This window comes from Tamandua tetradactyla, chromosome 7 (assembly GCF_023851605.1).
Source record: "Tamandua tetradactyla isolate mTamTet1 chromosome 7, mTamTet1.pri, whole genome shotgun sequence".
Taxonomy (NCBI): Eukaryota; Metazoa; Chordata; class Mammalia; order Pilosa; family Myrmecophagidae; genus Tamandua; species Tamandua tetradactyla.
The window spans coordinates 150,494,323-150,511,503 of NC_135333.1; the positions used below are offsets into that span (position 1 = coordinate 150,494,323).

The 17,181-nt window shown below is 34.6% G+C and overlaps 1 protein-coding gene across 1 annotated transcript in view; it reads right to left on the reverse strand.

Moving 5' to 3' along the window:
• The window catches only part of PPFIA2 (PPFI scaffold protein A2), a 497,371-nt gene that overhangs the window by 60,753 nt on the left and 419,437 nt on the right, over window positions 1-17,181 (reverse strand). The window contains 1 exon segment of the mRNA XM_077111527.1: window positions 8,647-8,740. Within this exon segment, the coding sequence (XP_076967642.1) occupies window positions 8,647-8,740 (94 nt within the window).

The following is a 17,181-nucleotide window of genomic DNA, read 5'->3' on the forward strand; positions in this document are numbered from 1 at the left end:
ATAACCAGATAACGTAGATAATGTAAGGATTTATGAGCTATATAAAGGCATTTGGACTTTATCCTAGGGATGCTAGAGAATGGTGGAAGGGTTTTAGATTGATCTCTTTAGAAGAATGGATTATAGAAAGACAAGACTCAAAGCAAGGGAACTGTTGTTGTCTAATGGCTCGAGCTAGGCAATAAGAAAATAAATAGGTTTGAGAGATTTTAATGAGATGTAATTGCCTGGACTTGGTGATAGGATATGGGGGTGTGGAGAGGAGAAATACTGGTTCTGGTCTGGTCATCTAGGTAGAAGTCACTGCCCCTTTTCTTGGGTTTTCTTATTTACTCAAGCCTTTCTTCCCCACCCAGCTCTATTCATTTGCTCAGTTATTCAAATGTGTTTTGAATACCCACAATATGTACTTTGTTCAAAACGCAGAAGCACTCCTGAGCCCAGATTTCTACTGTATTATATAGAGAATCACAGAAACTCAGGGCAGGGACAATTTAGAGTACACAGTCCAATATTTCAGCTGAACCTTGACTTCCACATATAATAATCCTGCTATGTGCATATAATGGCAGATCCATATCAGGCATAGTTTTGGCAGAAAAATGCCCCCATTGGTCAATTCTTTTTCCAAGGGCCGTGATGTTCAAAAGTTCTACATTATACTGAGCTGAAATATATCTGATTTTTGGCCCAAAGTCTTATTGTGAGAACATAAAGAAAGCTTTCCATTATTCTTCCTCTTAGCAGCAGCTGGATCTTTGTTCCCCAAACTTTGCACATTCCTAATTATTTCTAACAGTCCGTGAAGACATTCCTCTGAGTCAGCTCACTATTCTGATCATGTTTCTCTGAACATACATCAATGTTAATTACATTTCCCCAAATTAACACAATATCCAGCTACAGTCTGGTCAGTGCTTAGAATTTTGGCCCTATCAACTGCTTTTCTTTCTAGAAAAGAAAGCATTCATTTCTTTGTCAGGCACTGTTGATTTGCCTTTTCTACAGAAAGCTTTTCTAAGGAGTTGAGTTATTTTCAGCATCTTCTATTTTTTTTTTTAATATATGTTACCACTGTGACTTAGAAAATCAAGGCAAGTAGCTTAAGAACACCAATAAAAACCACTGAGATAAATTCCTTCTCATACTTTATGTCCTCAAACAGGTAAAAGTCACACAACCAAGGTCATTTTTCAATTTCACTTGAAGGATTTTTTTTTAACTAAGGATCAACTTTCACTGCTGCTATAGTTAAAATTATTTTCTCTAAGCCCTCTTTTTGGAAGGATCTCCTATATGATCCTCTGTCTATCCGTCCTTATGTTTCTAGCTCTAGATCAGATAAAGAAGGTCGTAGTATTTACAACGCTTTGAACTGGCAACATGAAGGATGAAGACTGTAGTCTAGAATCCTAGAAATTTATTTAAATTTTGCTTAAATGCATTTTATATAAAAACTTGGGACTGTCAGCCTTGGGTGCCCCTGGTAAATTGCACAGAGGCATTGAACTAGCAAGAGGTGCCTTCTAGCTCCATGCTTTCACAGTCTGGTGTTAGTTGAATCACTCACAAATGTACTGAGTATGCCACTTTCTGTTTCAACACAGTCATCATCAATTTTTTTAATTCTATCCTTTGATTAACAGTCCCACCAGTTATAAATCTGTTTTGTTAGTCTCATTTCAATCTTATATATAGGGATATCACTCTGAAAGTATATGAAATATACCATGTTTCTACAACATTTTCCCCCATCTACATCTATGAAAACTTTTAAAAAATTTAAGGCAATATTTAAGGGGATCCCCCTCTCCCGCCGCATTGACTCTTAATGATGAACAATTCCTTGTCCTATTGCTCAAAAATAATCTAACAAATCTGTTTTACATTTGTTTTTGAAGGTGATAGCAAGTTTGCAGCTTGGAGAACATCTTTTAAATAAGAATATTAGGTGGCTTTAGACTTGTGGCACTTTTCTCATTTTCTTCAAAGACCAGTAAATTAGAGAAGAGTTTAAGGTCCCTGAAACACTTAAGTGCAGTTATTTCTTTTCATGTCTGTCTCTCTACAAGCTCTTTGAAGAATGGAACTGTGTAATTAAAATATTAGTAGTTACTAACACAGTTCTTGGGACATGATGTGTACTAAGTGAATGAGTGAAAAGTTATCATTTGCATGTTCCATTAATCCAAGACTTACCCCAGTCACGATAAATGATAAAACATTTAGAATAGGTCATTCTTTTAGTATATAGAACTAATTATTTTGAGTTTTAATTTCCATTTACTAGTTCTTATTTTATCTTTTTCAGGGTAAAATGCTTCTCATGGGCAGAAAATATGGAGACAATATTGGGCTTCTATTCTACTTACTGTATAATCTATTAACATTGCCTTACTAATTTAAAACAATCGCTTTATCTTTTCCTTGTTCCTTTCATTCCTCCAAATAGATCAGATTATATATCAGATTATATATATACAGAGAGAGAGAGAGACCTTCATTTTCCCTAGATTTATTTTCCTAACATATTTCAACGCTTTTTAGTATTTAGCATTGGGATATTATTATTTTTAGGTTCAGGGAATTAAGTTGTCCCTGGTTGATATTAGGCATGATCAAATGGCAAAGCAGCAATAACGCTATCCCCATACACACAGAGAAGACGTGCTTCTTGAGTTCCAAGTAGGAACCTGTGACACACTTTTCCAAAGAAATGTTGATAACATTAGGTTTAGGTTCTAAAAAATTCTACTTTTTCAACCTTTTTGAGTAAGATGGATCTGTATTAAATGAATCCTTGACTATAATCAATCCAAGCATAAATATCCATCTCACACTAGGCCAATCAGTACAAATGTCCATATCACAATAGGCCAATCAGATGTTTCCTTCTGGGAATTTAAAATTTGGAATATAGAGAAAGAGAAAATAAGAATTTTTGGCAACACTCTGCAGAGATATTTCATAGCCTCTTGTTAAAATTTTAGAAGTATCCTGGGTTCATTGTTTCTAGAATCTATGAAATGCTCAGATATCCTACCAGTGGATCGTCCTTTTTAAATCATCCAGAGTCAGTTTCTAAAGGGTGCCTAATAGAAAATTTTAACAAACAGAGTGTACATGATGAATTAAATAGATTATGGTAGGAGAGGACAGAAATTTACCTGTCATGTATATAGCATTATGTAGATGGGAAAATGTAATGCATTCAGAGCTTCTAACATGTCTTGCAAATTAACTTCTGGAATACGACTCACTTATAAGTTTAAATTGGCACATAGGCACAAATTAAATATTTATTAACTTGAAAAAATGCTGCAGAGTTTCTGTGATTCCTTTAATTATGCATATTTTCAGTGGCATTTATTTTGCTTAGAGATATGCACACTCCAAAGTTACAAATGTCAAAGATTAAAAGTGCAGCATCTCAAAACACATTAAGGATTATGCACTGAAGGACACCGCTAGGATTGGTCTGGGAATAAGTGAACTAAATCTACAGAGCTTCACTTTTATGTGTTTGAAGTTCTAACACAAAGACTCCTTGGTAGTGATTAACTGTGCCTGCCATGCTCCAAGGATAAGACTGTTTCTCTGGAGAGAGTGTTGCTGAGAGCTGAGACAGGATGTTAATTTCATTTTAATGATGTCGAAAAAGTGATTTGAAATATGAAATCCATACTCATCTAGCAGTGATATTCATTTAGTAGAACATAGAAAATCCTAATAACATCTATATTACAGCTGAAGATGAAACTGATAAATTAGTTAATATATTCATATTTATAAGGTATTCTTCAGTGGAAGTCTCAAGACACAAAAGATTTCAGCATGCACATATGTTTTAATAAAAAATTATAAAGTGTTAAAAAGGCAGGGCAAAACCTATCAGATAATAGGCTAAAGATTAAATAATTTTTATGATGGACATAAGTAACCCATTAAGTGGATATTCTGCCAATTTTAATATTTTTACTGTCTATCAAGGGCTGTCTTGAGAGTTAGCAGGAGTATCATTACTGAAACCCACATTATCACCTTTAATTCCATTAGTCCCTATAAAAATAAACTTCTTCAAATCAAAGTTGAGCCTAGAAATGTGAGTCCTTTCAAGATATACATATAAGATGGTTCAGTCTAATGAGTTTTCAGATTGAAGTGCAAAGTTGAAAAATTAAACATAAAGAACACTGAATAGATAAGGATTTGTGAGATTTTTAACTCCAATCATAAAGAGAAAAATCTTAAAACTTTCAAAAAAAAAAAAAGACAAAGAAAACCCACATGCTATCTACAAGAGAATGATAGTTAACATTGGACATAACTGAAGTAAGATGAATAGCATCTTTGAAGTTCGGAAGGGATATTATTTTAAATGTAGATTTCTATATTATATCTATACACATATATGGGCATTTATCAATTAATTTTAGGGTTAAAATTCATTTTCAGATCTTTAAGGATTTATGAAACTGCCACTTACCCTTTTATCAAATTTCTAAGGAAGCTGAAAAGGGAAAATGGCAGCAAATACATTCCAGGAAAAATAAAAAGGGAAGAATTCTGAAGAGAAATGAATAAAAATATATTTAAAATTGATAATTTCAAAGCTCTTCCTTAGGCAGGGACTTTAATGCCATAAAATTTCATTTTCTTCCTTGTGAGTTTGTAGTTCTTGATTCTAGATTAACATATTTATAAAATCATAACATTGTAAATGCTATTTCTTTGAGGTGAAGCTTATACCTGTGCAGCCTGGAAGCTTATGACTCACCAACTCTTCCTGTGTCAAGTGTATTTATCTAACTGCGGGGTTCAGTTTAAAGAGGTCCAGTTTTTGACATATACCTAGACCATGTTCTCTATTGGCAATATAGCTGACATTTTGATCTCTGTCTGACTCCTTTAGTTTATCATGAAATAGATTCCTAATTTGGGCAAGGAAGAGTGTTTCTAATTGGGGGTGGGGTGGGGTATAATCCTAAAATACCAACATTTATACTCTAAGTGAAATTTAGGGAATAAAAGGACATTTAGAATTTGAGATTTTTTTGTGGGCAAGACCACGTAGGCTTTTGACCTAGTAGTAACTTATATTATGACATGCGGTTCTTTTTACAGTTGTTTGGTTAGCTACAATTGGCCATTCTGAGTAGTTTTAAGTCTTATCTTAAAAGGCAAGCTGGAGAATTAAGAAAAGGAAGCAAGTTCTTGAAGGCCAATGGAGACAGGTTTAAAGGAGAAGAGGTGAAATTACCAGACTGAATATAATTTTTGTTACATTAGAAGGATGCCTGCAATCCAGTGAAATCAGAGGATGGTAGGCAAATTCTCAGAGAGTAGTGATATCCTCAGAAGGATCCCACATCCAGAAAACTATGAAGAATCAAAATTTTAATATGGTGAGAACATACTGAGAACAAACAGTGACTCACCTCTGAAAGATTAGGAGAGTTATGCAGAGAGGTTACGGAGAAACTGGTCAGATTTTAAAGGGAAGATCAGGAAACTAAATGTGAAATATTCAAACAATTACTAGGTGAATTTCAGGTTGACATGGATACCGTGGGTGTTAACTGTTCTCGTAGGTTGACCTGCTTGAGAAACTGATGGAATTAAAGATTCCAGGGAATGCACAAGATGAGGTGTACTAACGGTGAAACAGGCAGAACAATAATAGAGTCACTTCAAGCCTAGGTAAAGATACTTTTCTGATAGAAGAATAACATCTGCATGATAATATCCAATTCAGGATGGTAAATGTAAACAGGCTTTTCTTGGACAGGGAGTGCTTTGAGGAGATTTAGTATTTGTTGACATCCTTCTAGTTACAGAATAATTTCTAGCTGTGCTACATGTGCTTAATTGCTAGGAGATAAAGCGACCTCAGATTAGACCTTTATTTGGAATTATAAAACATTACAAATTTCTGAGCATTGCAAGAATTTGGGATATCTTAAACACTGCTCTCTGAAAGTAGGGTCCCCAACCTTCCTGTCCCTCTAACCTCAGAGAACATGATCTGTAAAATGTGCCATAATTAACTTCTTTAGAAAAGATTTCTCCCAATTAAATTTGTCAATTCCAAAATTGTCAATTCCAAATACCTGATATTCTAGCAAAGTTAAAAGTGCAATTTTTCTTCAGCTTTGCTCGTTGACACGGACTAATGAATTTGCTATGAGCTTTAGGATCGAGAACATAACTAGGAAACCATTTTTCTGGGTCAGTGCATAGAATGTAGAAATACTGAAATTAAAGTTATTACAACTATGTATGTAAATGAACAGCCTACAGTGTTCATATTTTGAGGTGCTTCATTTGTTTTTTTCCATAAAACACACTTGGAAAAATTTTTCCATCTTGAAAAGAAGGCCAATAAATATGAAATATGAACACAGATGGTTCCCGCATCTTCCCATGAAAAAAAGAAAAGAAAAAAGTGGCGCCTATTAAAAATAGAAAACTGAAATTGTTTAATCGAAATTTTAAATCCAAAAATTTAAGAGGAAGTTGCCAATATTTAATGATAATAAACAATAACACAAAACTTGACAGAAATAAAGTTGAAACTATGGGATTTCCACGTAATTTATCTTGTCTGCCTTATAAAATGAAAGTTATTATATGAAGATATTTCACCCTCTGATAACCCAGAAACCAAGGCTCTGTGTCACGTAGGTCATGAGGGAGTATTAACACTCATGGGTCTTACGAATACTGTCTGCATGTTATTCACATAAGGTTTTCATTATGGGGTAGCCAAAAATAAGTGAAACACTTTGGGCCTTTCATTAATTAACTCTGCCTTGGCTTGTGGGTCACATTTCAACCGAAATACTATTATTTTATAGGAAATAATTGTACTAAGGAATTTTAAACCTTATATTATAGAATATTCTTCCTAATGTTTAAGATTAAGATGTGTGTTTGAAATGATATATGACCAAAGTATATCACAAAAAGAAAAAAGAAAAGTTAAGTGTGGTAAGAGACTCATTCTAGTAACAGAACTAAAGTCAGTTTCTGACTGTGAGAGTAGTAAGCATCTGAGAAATTCCATAATGTAAAAACCAAATCAATTAAACAGTGTGTAAAGTTAATAACAGCTAAAGTTCAACTCTGAATATATGATTTTAAATAACTGCATGATTAGAATGTTTAACTTCAATAGACACTAAAAAGATATTTAGCTTGATTCCTTAAGCCATATAGCCAATGAGTTATGTGATACATTGTCATATTGGGGGGAAAATTTTACGCTTGACTCCCTCCATCATAAATCCATCATATTGAAATGCAATTGTGAAAGCGGTCAGATTGCCATTATTTGTAAATATTTCATTGGGCTCAAAATCAGAATTTTTAAGGAAAATAAGCTAAGCCTATTTGCCAGGCAGGTTTTGATTATTCTTATTCATTTAGACTTGAGGTGAACCAACAAAATTTTAGGGAATCTATTAAAGGAGAATAATTTTAAGAAGAATATTTCCCATAAATGCAACAACAAAATTGAATACAATTTCTTTCAAAAGGACTAAATAAAATTGAGAGGTTTCAACCAGATTATGATAGTATATAAATATATTATTGAATGATCGCTATAGCAAACAATGTTCCCCAGATCACTCATTTTTCTGAACAGTGTTTTTTACTGAACTTAGATATATCTCTAATTTTATTAAGTAGCAAACTAATAAAAACTAAGGATAATGAGCTATTCTGCAATTTATATTTCTCTATGACTAATTAACACATGCAAAGTGAGAAGGCAAAAATACTCTATTTGAATCATGTGAGCATGTCTGTTATAAAAATGATGATTAGGGAAATTGATATTCTTTCATAGGAAAGAAGGTAAAAGTGAAAACCATAAACATAAATGCAATAAAAAATATTTGAAAGCAAGGCAAAGGATGAACCTGCTAATATATTTCAATATAAAGAAAATTTTCACTTTTAAAGAACATGTTCTAGGGGTGCTATTTTGTGACTGAAAATGTTACCATATATTTTAAAAATACATTATTTATAGACCTACTTGCTTTCCGACAGTTACTGAGACTCAACATTCGACAGTTTTGCAAGTCATTTAAATGTTTCATATTATATGTGAATGAAAATATTCACCATCAGTTTCCTAACAGATGCAATATAAAATTGTCTGCTGTGAATCTAAAATAGGTTTCATTCAATCAGTCAGAGAAATGCTCCCCCTCTTAGATACTTTGTTTTATAGAATAGATATCATAATTGCCATGAGCAAAACACAAGTTGGATGATATACTGTTACATTTTAACATACCAATCCAGTACCAAATTTAACATAAAAAAGAATGTTACATTGTTTGTAAGGCTATATTTAAATATTTTCAATATATTTGAGTTTTTAAATAAATGCTTTGGTGGCTTAGAAGAAAGTGTTTATTTTGAAACAGACCAAAGATTTTTATACTCATTTCAAACTGTAGCCCATTGCAACCAGGAAACATAGGTACTGGATTTTTTTTTAGATTTAATACCAGGAAAATATTGGCCTCGGTCTACCTGTTTTGTTTCCAACTCCTCTCTATAATTCCCCATAAACAAGTCATAAAGAATAAATAACAATTAGAAAAAGGGGAAGAAAGTCCCCAAACCTACTTTTTCTTCAGTCTTCTATCCTTCTCAGCTTGAGTTCCAAGTTTGCCCAGCCCCAGGGACTCCTGAGCTGCAGCTTCAGTCTCCATAAAGCCTCCTGTGAAGAAGTAACTACTCAGACAAGGTTTCATACATTATGTCAATCCTAAAAGTAAATTGTTAAAAATTTATCTGAGCAACTATTAGGAACACATTATTTTTTTGCATTTTGCACTGTCCTTATATTTCCAATCCAGCATACATAAAATGGCATGGGTGCAAACGTATACATATTCTGAAAGAATGAAAGCATAAAAAGATAGAGGCCTATCGGTACCCCATTCAGTTGAAATAAGTGGCAATCTAGTAAATGTAACTTACACACTGACAAACACTTGCATATGCAATCAGCAGACCTACAGGTCTACTTTATTATAGAGATTATGAGCAAATGTCTGTGTAAAGTGCGAGAGATTTATTTGTTTTTCATGTTTAAAAAATGGCAATATGTCATATGTGAGATAAATGGTAGCCTAATGAATAGAAACTCAAGTGTACGTGTTCAAATGCAAGTTGGGAGGCTGATTTCTAAAAGCCCTTTATATCCTGCTCTTGGAGTTCACGTCTGTTCACTTTTGTGATTGATGCCTAGAATTTCTTGTTATTGCGACAGACATTTCTTTACTTAACATTTGCAGAACTTGACAAGAGTATAGTTGCTCTTTAGCAGAACAAAAACCTTACTGAGCATCATCTATATAATATTTAAGTCAATAGTCACGTTTGTCTCTTGAGCACTTGAAATGTGCCTAGTCCAACTTACATGCAGTGAGTACAAAATACACATCAGGCTTTGAGAACTAAGTTGAAAAAAAAAGGACTCCATAAAACATGCAATTGATAATTTTGTGCTGATAATATTTTTAAATATTATTTTGGATATATTAGATTCATTAAAATATGGTATCAAAATTAATCTTACTTGTTTCTTTTTACTTTTCTTAACATGGCTTGAAGAAAATTTAAAATCATGTATGTAGCTTGCATTATATTTCTATTGGACAGCACTAATGTGTACTGGTGTTTTTGAACTGGAGGCAGTCTCAGTACCCAGGGGGAATGTAAATACTTGTGTTTGCATATGGGGCATTTTTGGATGGCACAATGACTTCAAAAGGCAAGTGTAATGGGTATACATTGTGCAAGGGACAAAGATTCTAAACATCTTTCAATGAGCAGGAGAATCTGGTAGCTTGTCCTTCGCTGAATGGCATGAGTCTCACTTCCATCCTCACTGCTCTACACACTGCCCTCTGGCCTCTAAGAAACAGTGGCAAGAAGATGGCCCATACTTCAAGAGATCCATTTGGAAGCTATGTGGAGACATCATCATTAATTCCACCCCTCCCATGGACTGATGTGGTCAGGCACGGACAGCTTGAGTTTCATGATTCAGGTGAGTAGCATATAATATATTGCTTATTATTCTGTCAGGGGTTTTCAGATTGTTGCACATGCGCAAATCAGTGTCTTTGCTCTCAAGTTCTCTGAGCTTTCTATCACTCAGGCATGCTTATTTTTGCAAGCTTTTTGAGGAGTCAGATGTATTGGAGAGAGGAGCATCCCTAGAGTGTATGAAGGTTAGTCAAATATTCTATATTCTATATAAACAATTTGGGTAACCCAAAGTCACGAGGACATCAATTTAGTGATCCAATCTCATGTGACCCTGTGGGGAAAATTAAAATACCATTCTGGGCAGCAGTCATGATCTGCTTGCCAGGCCACTGTCCTGCAATCAAGGTTAAACCACTGGCCTGGGGACTCCTTAGGCTGGAGTCACTGAGCCTTCTGGTAAACCCCATACATGTGATGGAGGATGGGGGAGAACTCTGAAAGGGTGAAGAAAGGACCACGGCCCACATGGGCTCAGTTTAGTTTTAGGTGACCTGCTCAGATGGCCATGCTGCCCTGACTGGTCCTGAGGTCCAGTGGAAACTTAGAAAATTTTGAGGAAGCTGCTTCCAGTCATTAGAGACATACAAGTTCAGGGGCATCCTGACCAAATGGCACTACCAGTCCCAGCGTCTCCCAGCCACCCGAGGGGATTTTAGAAAATTTTGAGAAAGGTGCCACAAAATGTGGGGCACCTGAAGGTCTGGGTCTGGGTCCCAAAGAAAGATCCCTGCATGCCCAGATTTATGTTCAGTACTGGGTAGAAATACTTGCTCAATAGGATTGTGAAAGCAAACATCTCCATGACACCCAGCTCTTAGATTCCATTCACAAGTGCTTATGTTATGTTAGCCCTTGAGATACAGATCAGTAAGAATTTCTGACCAAATTCTAAATTGCAAGGTCTTTGCCCCTCCATTTGTCCTACAGAGGTTCCTGTAACAGTGCGAAAAGTGGACTTCTAACTCTAGAAAGATTAGAACTGCAATCAGCTGCTGAGTATTGTCCTCTCTCGTTTTCATTGATTGTCTCCAACATAAATCCATATTATTTATTTCGTATTTAATCACACTTTAATTTTTGTAAATTGTTATTTAATTGTGCCAGATATGCCAGTTTATTAGCTATCTGGAAGCTGCACTTAGCACAGTGCCTGGTACATAAAGAATACCCAATAAATATATTCATAAACTGAAGCTAAAACTATTTTCTAAGAAAAACCCTTTACCATGTAAAGCATGAATTATTACTAATTGATACTTTTGTGGAATTTATATTGTATCATTACTTTCATAGTATTTAGGGACAATTCTAAGGTTTTGGGTAAAGGCCAGCACAATCACCCAAATCTTATGTAGAAACATACTTGCTAAATTATGCTGCTGCAATGTTGATGCTGTTTTTGTCATTATGAAATGATTTCTTCATTATGCTTAATACTGCAGGTGAGCACAGACAATTATAATCTGGCAGATAAGCAAGAAGAAAAGGGAACTGCAATTTAACGGGAAAAAAGCTCTTTAAAATGTATTATTTATATGCCTTTTAAGAAACTCTGCTAAAGCATACCTTATTTCTTTTACTCAATAACATATACATTTTTATATCTGTAATTAGAGATTTTGTTTGCTCAAATAAAAAATACATATATATATTCTTAGGATTTTTTTCATTGTTTTGCTATATTTGGTTCTATTTGAACACTTCATTCTTGAAAATCTCTTACTCTTTGATTTCTGTTTTCTCTTTTGCACTGCTAGCCAGCGCCCTCTTCTTTATCTTGGCCATTGATTGCTGACATCCTATAGGCTGGCCAAGTGTGTTCTCTTCATTTTTTTTTAGATTCATTTTTATTAGAACTCTCAGAAGACCTGAGAGACCTGATGCTTTGTAAGCTGATAAGTAGCCTCTGTAGCATGATACTTGCTATTTCTAACTCCTGACTCTATTTCACAACTTAACCCTGGGCCTTAGCTCATCTCATTTGTGTGCTTTCTTCTGCCACAGGTTGCTTCAATACTCTTCTTGTAGATAATTGAAACTCTAGCCTTACACCCTCTCAACTCTGAAGGATACTGCACTTAGATCTTCCTAGTGGAATCAAATCCAGGAAGAGAAAAAATTATAATCTGATATAACATTATATCTGTTATCTTTTATTATAAAATTTATACTGTATTCCTCACTGACATTATATCTGTTATAAAATCTGTACTGCATTCCTTGTGACATCTTTTATACAGTTCCTTGAATTACTGTTCACTATTTGATGTATTTATGTTTAATATCCTTAAGAAGTTATTTACTTTCTGAAATCAATAATTTTTAAAATGTCTTTATGTTCCCAAGAATGTCCCATAGAACTAGAAGCTCAATGAGGCATTTCTTGATTGATGGAGTCCCAAAGTCATATTGTTTGGAGCACTAGACCAGGAATTGCTGGGAACAAGTACCAACTTTCCTGCTAAACAGCTGCTTTGCCTTGTAAAATCATCTCAGTTTCTATAAATTATAGAGCGAGGGCCATTACATGATCCTACGTCTTTTCTAAATAAATAAAGTTTGTGATTCTTTAAAATAAAAATATATCTGCGTAGGAAAGAATTCATGGTGCATGGCTGGTAGAAAGAAGCTGCTGGAGAAGAAACAAAGTTCCAGAGCTTCATAAAGTCAGAATTACAAGGGTTGACGTAGATCTTAAAGACCATCCAGTCCAACACCCTTTCTAATGTGTGGGTCCATCCACAATAGTTCTTCCTAGTTGTTATCTAGTTTCTGCTCGATGATCTCCATTGATAAAGAACTGATGACCTCGCAAATTAGTCCACTTTGTCCCTAATTCTGATACAGTGTTCTTTCTTACATTAAAATGAAGTTGATCTTTCTACAACTTTAAGCCTTTGGTTCTAGTTTTGGTTCCTTACTCAACAATGAAAAGGTCAATGGCTCTTCCACATAACAATGCCTCAAATTTGGAGCTATTCAGGTAACTCCGCAAGTAAAATAAACACTCATCTACACATCTATTCCTCACATGATTTCAAACCTTTGTATCAACCTAATGTCCCTCTCCAACCTTTCTCCAAGTTGACAATATGTCTTTCAAAGGTCAATAAACAGAAATGGAAGTCGTTCCTTAGTTATTGTCCTACTACAGCAGAGTACAATGGAGATGTCTTCTCCTTTTATCCAGGCACTATGTGTTTATTAATGTGGCCCAAATTCGTTGTTGATATGTTGACCTGAGAGTCACCTGAAAATTCTAAATTTTTCTTACACAAAATTGCCCCACTAGCAAGCCTTTTACAATAGGGTAATTGAGCCACTCCTTATCTCAGACAGCCTTTGAAGGTAACTTTAATTTTTTTCATTTATAATTTCTACCCATGTAATTAATCCATAAATCTACTACATAAATCCTTGTGTTGACCAAGGAATAGCAAATCCTAATCATGCCACCAGAAACCTTCTCCCAAGGTGGCATCATTCCACTCAGCAACCTCCAAAAATGCTCTCCAAAAAAGCATTTTTCCAGAGAAAATTATTACAGTTATAAATCCTCCCTAATTATTCTATAACCCAGGCCCTGTTTTGCCATTTTTATCCACTGGGATATCATGAATCCCAGCTCACTCACTGCTTCACCTGATGTGTTTCTGTTCCCAGTAACCTTGTCAAGGATACAAAGGGGCTTAATCTGGCATAGCTATTTTTCTGAGACAGCTTAATTGTGTTTCATTCTGTTTTGTTCAAAATAGGTCAATACCTTCAGATGAAATTGTAAGTGAAGCTAGTCAGGACTGATGTAACATCATGGATCTAGGAGTGCAGAACCACTATTCCTAGTTGTCTTGGCAAGACAGACAATGCAGCAGGTAATAATTTTCTGAGCCAGAAACATACTGAAGATCTTTTTGTTTTGCTTTGTTTGAAATGCATATTTGTGTAACTTCATGTACTATCCATCTTACTAAATTCAAAGTTTCTTGGCGCAAACAGTCACGCTTTGGTAATTCTCCTAAAGTCCATGGTCAGTACTTTGCACTTAACCGTCACACAGCATATGCCTATTCACTCAAAATAGGATTACCTAAGTGATTTTGGAGTACCTAGTCTTTTTTCTCAAAATCTCTTCTTGTCTCTTGGACATCAATACCCTCTTGTGAATCCTCTTTCTTGGCAAACTATCTTCAAGTGGGCAGACAGAGGCAAACATGAGAGTTCCACTTATTTGTATGCTCTGTTAACATTTCAGCAAGCCTTCTTATTATTCATTGTCTTTACATTTAAAAAATACTAAGGAAAAATAATAATGAAATTGTTATAATTCTTTTTGGATATTTGCAAAATTTGGGCAATTTTGCAAATATCAGTTTCTTTTGGCTAGTGGTCTTCCCAACATTTCTTACTTGTCTATTCCATTCCTTTATGTCTATCATTTCTTATGTTCTCTTTCCAACTTTTAAAATCTGTGTTAGGCAGAGAACTCCCATTGCAGATATACTGGTTCTTCCTGATTAGGTTCACATTGTCTGAAATTCAGCTGAAAGTGTGGTACCATCTCTTGACTTGTTTTAACATTATCTAGCCTTACAGTTCTAACCAATCTTAAATGTTGGTGAAGATTTTAACTTAATATCTAAAATTTTAGTTGTAGTGGGTGTGGAAGTCAGGCTATGGTAGGTTGAAAAGTGACTGACAGGTGATGAAGTGAAAACAGTAATTGTGATCAGTTCACTTCAACTTGGTTGTTAAGGGTAGGGGAAAGACATGTCAGTAGCTGGGGAAGATGAAAGGGTCAAGTGATGACATTTTAAAATCTAGATCGGATGTGAGCATATTTAAACTTTAATGGAAGTATCACAGACATGGCACATCAGGATTCATGAGTCAGAAGAAAAAGAAAAGATTGTAGTGTTTGGGCTGCGAAGTCTCAACAGGATACTACCAGATATTGGATCTATGCTGCAGGAAGTACTTATTGGTCCTACTTTCTCCATGCATCTCATTGAGGTTTCCAAACATGTTTACACATTTTTTCACCCTGAGACTTTTAATGGAGACAAAGTGGATGAAAATGAAAGAAAGACAGAGAAAGAGGAGAGAGAAACTGAAACTAAATCACCAAGTCCACTGGGAGGAATGTTTCACCTGTTAGGATACTCCCCAAATTCAACTGTGGCCTTCAGGGTGTATATGGTTCATATATATATATATATATATATATATATTTTTTTTTCCCCCCTGAATAGTACCTTAAAGATAGAATTTAAGTACTTTAAATTGAAGACCAAGTACTCACCAATTCACTACAGTTTGCATCACTCCCACTTATTCTATACCCTGCCATAACCTGATGCCCATAGTAGACATTTTAATTTGTAAATTTTTCTTCTACATCATGGGTGATAAAACTAATAGCAAGAACCATCTAATACTCTGATAAGAGCTGAATTAATTTTTCAAAAAATATGCGAAAACTTGAAATTCCTCATCATTAACATACAATTCTTTGTGCTAATTTTGTGTCTGGGTGAATAATCCATCAACCATTTGGAAAGCATGCTCTAACAGATTTTTGGAATAAAATAATTTGAACAGGTTCCTGTTAACTTCATTCAAAAGCTTCTCAACACATTGCTTCCTTTGAATTTGGGGACTGTCATGCTTATATTGACTTTGTTAATAACACATTAACTGTGCAGTTACACTGACCTACTTTTTCAAATTGTTATATAATGAAAATTATATCTCTACTCCAATATTTTCCTATGGGAATTACTAGTAATTCCTCCCTATTGTTCATCATTCTTGATAAAACCAAGTAAACATTTTCATAGTTTTACTTAGGCATTTTTCTTTCTACAACCATATTCTGTTTAAAGGCATCTAGAATAGCTAATCTCAGATTAATTTACATTTCTTTGATTTTGTGGACAAACTATTCCTTGAAGAATTACAATATAGTAAGGCATACTTCTAAGAATTAAAATTTGGTTCTTTGACACTATTGTCCCTCAATCACATTATGTTCCAAGCCATCTTTTCTTATCTTCTATTTTCTTTGGTAGAAGAAAGGACACTGTACTTCGGTGCCTTTGAATTTTCATGATCAAGGCATTAAAATAAAAAGTGCTGGAGATGCACCCTAGTTTTACTGATGTGTGTGAATCACCAGGATTAAGTTTTGGAGGTCTTCCCATCACAATCTGAACACACCTTCCAGGTCAAAGACCTGAACGCATATCCCTTGTCCAAAATAGCAATAGTGCAACACATCATTACTTCTTGGTACACATACCTACTTGTGCCTGTATTTCCTCAAGTCTTATTTCTAATAAAGATATTTTACTCTTCATTTCTCCAGGAGCTATGATTCACCCCAACGTAGTTTTCATGTAGCTCCAAAATTACAGTTTTTGACCTTGTTTTCATCATCAGTATCACCGTCCTCACCACACTGCCGACTCTGGCTTTGTTTACACTCTATCTCTGCTGTTCCAGGGAGTAAATCTAAATTTCTCAGGGCTCAGAAATCTTCCCAGGCCTTATCATGTAACTATTGCTAGTTTCTGACATTGAGGTAAGAACGTAAGGCCCTAATTGTGATTGATTTCCTTCTCATCTTCTTCTCATCTGCTCTGACCTTAAACAGCCAGTCACTGAGAATGGATGGAAAAGGAAGATTTCTAGAAGCTCTATACTTTTATGGACTTCAAAACATATCTTGGATTCTCTGGTTCTGACAGTATAGTGTCATCAAAATTCCTGATGATTCAGTAATTTCTCTTCAAAGTTAAATATAAAATTAAATAGTAAAATCTAAATTAACACAGCAATTAAATGTATTTTAAAATCCAATATAAACTTTAGAAACTCAGACGAACATATATGCTGAAATATGACTAAACAAAATGACAACAGTGTTAGCAAGAAAAGTATGTTAAAATAATCACACTGTCGTGAATTATACAGTAATATGACGAATGATCTCATGCTATAAAGATTTTAACCAATTGTGAAAAAAAGATAAAACATAAATGTTAAAATGGTATCTTAGCAAGTATATTTTACATCCCAAACTAATCAGGTTCCCTATTTTCC